This window comes from Crocuta crocuta, unplaced genomic scaffold (assembly GCF_008692635.1).
Source record: "Crocuta crocuta isolate KB4526 unplaced genomic scaffold, BGI_CrCroc_1.0 scaffold26, whole genome shotgun sequence".
NCBI lineage: Eukaryota > Metazoa > Chordata > Mammalia > Carnivora > Hyaenidae > Crocuta > Crocuta crocuta.
In genome coordinates, this window is record NW_027532249.1 from 12169125 (window position 1) to 12175124 (window position 6000).

A 6000-nucleotide genomic window follows, 5' to 3' on the forward strand; every position below is an offset into this window, starting at 1 on the left:
GGACCTACCTGTGTTCCTCCTAACTTCTTGTCCCACCATATCTTGGTGTTTGCTTTTTTCCCTATAGTCCATGGAGCTCATCATCATGTCTGCATTATGGCCAGCAGAAAGAGAAATAGGAAAATGATAAAAAAAAAAAAAAAACCATGGCCCAAAAATTGCACGTATGACGCCTACTCCCAAATAGCTAGAAGTTAACCACATGGCCACCTAGCTGCAAGAGAAGTTAGGAAACAAAGTCTTTAATTCTGAATAATCATGTATTGGGCCAAAATTCAGGTGTTCCACTGCTGTAAAGTGGGTCTGTTAGGGTCTATGAACCCCCTGAAATTGTTTTTTAAAAGTTTATAGAGTATGAATGTGCACTTTCTGGGCAAATGGGCTTTAGCTATCATCAACTTCTTAAAGGGGTTTATGACTTAAAAGTTAGGAGCACTTTGGGGCGCCTGGGTGGCTTAGTCGGTTAAGCGTCCGACTTTTGCTTGGGTCATGGTCTCGCGGTTCGTGAGTTCGAGCCCCGCGTCGGGCTCTGTGCTGACTGCCAGCTCAGAGCCTGGAGCCTGTTTCAGTCTGTGACTCCCTCTCTCTCTGACCCTCCCCTGCTCACACTGTCTCTCTCTCTCTCTCCTAGAAATAAATAAAACATTAAAAAAAAAAGTTAGGAGCACTTAGATAGTTCTAAAAAATTTTAAATGATTTATTTAATATAACATTTATTTTATTAGCTCCATTCCAATTGATTACAACCTGTATCGAAAATTCTGGTCACTTCAGGATTACTTCAGGAACCCTGTGCAATGCTATGAGAAGATTTCATGGAAAACTTTTCTTAAGGTGAGTTGCCAGTCACATACTGCTGAAAGCTCAGTGTTTTACAGCTAATGGCAGAGGCAAAATTTGACTCTTGTCCAGCATACTTTTTATTATATAATTTTATCTCTTAGGTTTTTATACCTATTTTATAATGTAATGCAGAAGCTAAATTCTAAATTAGTATTTAAACCACTGATTTTGTGGAGTTGTTTATAAATGACTTAGGGATTTAAAAGTTAATTACAGCCGTGGGGTTTGTTTGTTTGTTTTTTACATAGTATTATAATACAACACAAATTGATGACTTTTTGCAAAATTGTTATCTTTACTTTCCACAAAATTATTTCAAGTATCCTGTTAGAACAAGGGTTGCAAACTATGGCATGGGCCAGATCCAGCTTTCTGCCTGTTTTCATAGGCAGTTATATTGGCACACAGCCACACTCATTCATTTATGTATTACTTGTGGCTGTTTGTGTGCTCTAATGGCAGACTTGAATAGTGTGACTGAGACCATATGAGCCTTATAGCCTGTGAAAATTAATAAAAGGAAACCTCATTTAGAATGGAGGAATCAGGAAGCCAGCAGGGGGAAACTCCTTGCAGACCCAACTGGAAGACATGGACCTTTCCAGTGGATACTCTTACTGTCCCAGCAGCATGAAGATGTCTTCATTTCCCAGCAACAGCCCAGCCAATGAGAGATAATGACAGCTTAGTCAATGAGAAGACACTATACTTTGAACTCCTAGTTTACTCCAGTGAACTTTTAGTTTATAACAGCCCCTCACAACTCCTCTTTTCTTCTGTAAAAGAGCATTCTTCTCCTTTGTTCTCCCAATTTGTGTCTGGTTTTGTGGTAGTTTGTTTGTCCTGGATTGCAATTCTCAGCTATCCCCAAATAAACCCATTTCTTTTGCTGGTAAAATAACTGGCAGTTTTGTTTTTAAGGTTAATAAGCTTAGGGGTGCCTTGCTGGCTCAATAGAGCATGCAACTCTTGATCTCAGGGTTGTAAGTTTACCCCACTTTGAGTGTAAAGATTACTTAAAAATAAAATCTTAAAAAGTTTTTTTAAGTTGGAGCACCTGGGTGACTCAGTTGGTTAAGCATTGGACTCTTGATTTGGGCTCAGATTATGATGTCATGGTTCACAAGTTCAAGCCCCATGTCAGGCTCTGCACTGGCAATGCAGAACCTGCTTAGGGTTCTCTCTCTTCCCTCTCTGCCCCTCCCCTGCTTGCACAGGTGCTCTTTCTTTCTCCCTCTCAAAATTAACTTGAAAAAAAAATTTTTTTAAAGGTTAACCTAATATACTTAACAATCAGAAAAAAAATGGCTCGCCTTTATTTTGTAAGAATTCTCGGTATTTCTTTTTCTAGGCTGCTTAGAGATCAGTTGTCCTTTTTGGTTGTAGTATCCAAGGTAAATAGGTAGCTCTTAAAAGTGGCATGGTGTTTGTTCAGATTAAATAGTGAGTGAGAAATCATCCGGAATTGTTACTGGATAGGATTCGACATCATTGTCTTATTTGGTCACAGTGTTACACAAGAAATGCTTCAGTTTTTTCTACAGCTGGTTAAATAGCTCTTCTCACTGGTAAATTTCTGTATACTCTCAAAGCATTACTTTCTCTGTTTGCCCCTTACACAAACTACATAAGAAGTGCTATTTCTTAGGAGTAGAGGATTTGTTCCAACTTTTACAATACGATGAAATCTCATAACAAGTAGTTTTACTCCCATTTTCCCATTATGGTTTTTCTTGTTTAATGTGCTTTACAATTTGCATTCATGGTTAACTATGAGTAAATTCTAGGTATTTTGATATAGAAAAGCACTTAAAAAATTATTGGGCCACAATGCCAAATAAAACTAATTGGTATTTTTACTTTGCAGTATTCTGAAGAAGTTCTAGCTGTTTTTAAGAGTTATAAATTAGATGATACTCAGGCCTCCAGGAAAAAGATGGAAGAATTAAAAGCAGGAGGAGAACATGTATATTTTGCAAAATTTTTAACAAGTGAAAAGGTACAAATTTTTCTTTTTCACTGAGCATAATAAGTACTGAACATTTTTTTCTCTTTAGCTGATCTTGTTTTTAAGTTTAATAGAAATGTTTCTTACTTTATTTTTGGTTAAAGCTGGTAAGTATTTGAGAATCTTGTGTCTTCCTTGCACAAGTAAGACTAATTTGATTTCAGAGGTAAAAGAAGTTGTTCTGCATTTTCTGTTTTGTAGACTTACTTTGCAATTTAATTACTTTCAAGTGCATATATTTTGGACCTCAAGTTAGGATTTAATTTGCATTTATGAAGATAATATTTTGTAATTAGTTTGTCCCTTCAGTACAAATAAGGAGTTTAAACATTCTCTGGTAATCTTATTTGTACAGCTTAATAAGTAAATTTTCTTCAAATGCAGTGCTAAGGGGGTATAGCTCAGGGGTAGAGCATTTGACTACACATATAATGCTAAGGGATTATGTAAGTTTTCCAGTCAAGGTGGCACATTAAATGTATGTTTTGACTCATTCCCTTTGCTCCCAACACATAAAAATGACAGATGAAGTATAAAAGGAGAAAACCAAAAGACAAAGCTGGGATTCCAGAAATAAGATTAATAACTTAATGGACCAGAAATATCAAGTAGCCTGAATGAAACTGAAGTCTCAGGGCTGCTGGACTCTTATCCCAAGCAGGTGGTGGTACCCAGGAGTTTGGCTACAAATGGTAGACACCAGATATGTTTCATGTGGGACCAGGAGCCAGAGCCAGATTCACTGCTTAAAGCCAGGAACTTAGGTGGAAGTTTACCCACTTTTAAAAAGAAGCTAAGACAAAATATTAATAATATTCTGCCAAGGGCAGTGGATTCATAGGAGGCTTGTGTCACACAGCTTTGTGTCAAGCTTTATGTCTGCTTGCTCTGTGTTAGATTTATGATATCATCAATATTACTAATAAAGTAGTTGCTCCAGGAATTCATCTTAAGGCTCTTTTCAGACTTAGTTCCAGGGGCCGTTGTGGAATCAAATGTTAAACTCCTAGACAGGAAAGGATGTACACAGAAAGAAGGGAAAGTAAACAAACATTCCAAAACAAAAGCTTCTCATTCTGTATCTTCTCATATAACTTATCACTCTGATAAATTATAATTAAAGTATAGTATGAATTACAAAATTTATAAAGAAATTCAGTACTAGGAAATATCACCAACCAAATCAACTATTGGATACACGTGTATTTATTCCATATACACAGCTTGATGGTGACTTTAAAAATACATGTTTTGGATAATCTAAGAGATAATTGATAATATAGCATCCATTTAGAATAAATAAAAAATTGTGAAACTGAAACAGGCAGAAATGAAACAGAATGGTTCAATATGACAACTAATTGAGACTTAGAAATGAAAAATGCAATCATCAAAACCAAAGCAGAACATACAAAATTAAACTGTAGATTGAACATAGATGAAAAGAGAACTAGTGAATGGAAGGTAATGTTGAAAAGTTTACCCAGAAAACAGAGACAGGATTTTTTTTTTTGTTAACGTGAAAGAGCAGTGGAGACCAATGTGTAGTTGACTGAGAAATTCAGGCAAATATTAAAGAACAAAATAGAGGGAATGGTAGGAAAACTATATTGAAAAGAATTGAAGGTAATACCAAGTTCTAAGATTAAATGTGAGCTACAAATAAAGTTAAATCCATACTTCAGTACATCATGCTATAACTGCAAAAATAAAGAGAAAACCTTAAAGGCCACTAAAAGGGAAAAAAGACAAATATACTAGAAAGGAACAGCTATTTGACTGTTAGCCAATTTCTAACAGATACCAGAAGACAGTGGTGAAATATAGCACTAAGGAGGGGAGGAAACCTGTCAATCTAGAATTTTATACCCAGCTAAATGCACTCAAGACTGTGGACAAAATGGATATTTTCATTGAACGACCAGGAAAACTACTCTAAGACCTTCTTTTTGAAAACCTACTAACGGGTATTCTCCAGGAAGAAGGAAATTGAACCCATAAGAAAGTAGTGGGATACCAAAAGCAGTGGTGGCCACAAAAAATTGAAAAATACGACAGTCAACTTATTGATTAAAAACAAAAATGTCATAAAAAATGATTTAAAAAATTTTTTAATGTGGAATTTAAACTAGATGACATTATGGGAAGGGAAAACAGATGTTTAATGAATGATTTAGGCATATACCTCAGTTCTTAAAATCTTTCAGAGGAAGAAAGAAATACTAAATAACTATAGACTTCATTGTATATATTAAAAGAGTAACCACCAAAAGAAAACTACCTGTAGTTCTTAAACAGCAAAGAGGTAAAAAGGGCGCAGGAAGACATTTAGACTATTTTATAAACCTAACTAATGGCAGGAAGGGAGAAAAAAGCAAAAAGGAAGGTAGAAATAAGTTCAAATATATCAATAATACCACGTATAAACAGATTTAAAACAGATTATCAGATTGTATTTTTTTTTTTAATCTGGCCACATTAATTAATTAAAACATATAAAAGTTTTGGTTGAATAAAGAATTCAAAATTTTTATTTCACCCTATTTAGAAGAGGGGAAGAAAATCCCAGAGCTCTTCTAGCTTTAAAAAAGAATCTTCCTAAAAGCATACTTTTCAGAAAGTTGAAATGTCTATTTAAATAATATTGGGGCAAAAAACTTCCACAATAAAACAACCAGTAAGAGTTGTGTATAGTTTTAGGAGCTACAGGTTACATTTTTCAGGATATAGCAACTGTTTTGAAACTCTGGATGTTACTGAAGCTTATTGTATAAATAACATTTCCAGGAACATTTTAATAATAGAAAACAGTAAGATTACATACTTTCAAAGAAATCTCCATGTTGGAATAGAAAATGAGTGCTTTTGTAACAGTCTCCATTCACCACTGTATGTTCTGTCCAAGTGGTAGTAATCACTGCCCTCATCAAAGTACATTTTTTCAAAAAACTGTTTACATTTATGAATATATTGACTTTATGCTTTCATGTAAATCATGACTGTGTAGTGCCATAAAATGAAATGAGAATAGTCATTTCTAGAGGAGCTAACATTTAATGTTATTAATTATTAATAATTATTAATTTCTATTAATAACTGAAATGATTGTTTCTATTACTCTGGCTAATGACATAGCAAGGGTGGGCCAT

The 6000-nt window shown here is 34.7% G+C and overlaps 1 protein-coding gene across 1 annotated transcript in view; it reads left to right on the forward strand.

Annotated features, from left to right (window-relative positions):
- THOC1 (THO complex subunit 1) overlaps positions 1-6000 on the forward strand; it is a 50664-nt gene that overhangs the window by 24402 nt on the left and 20262 nt on the right. The window contains exons 10-11 of the mRNA XM_077778210.1: positions 726-834; positions 2711-2842. Coding sequence (XP_077634336.1) covers positions 726-834; positions 2711-2842 — 241 coding nt within the window. The remainder of the gene's footprint in view (positions 1-725; positions 835-2710; positions 2843-6000) is intronic.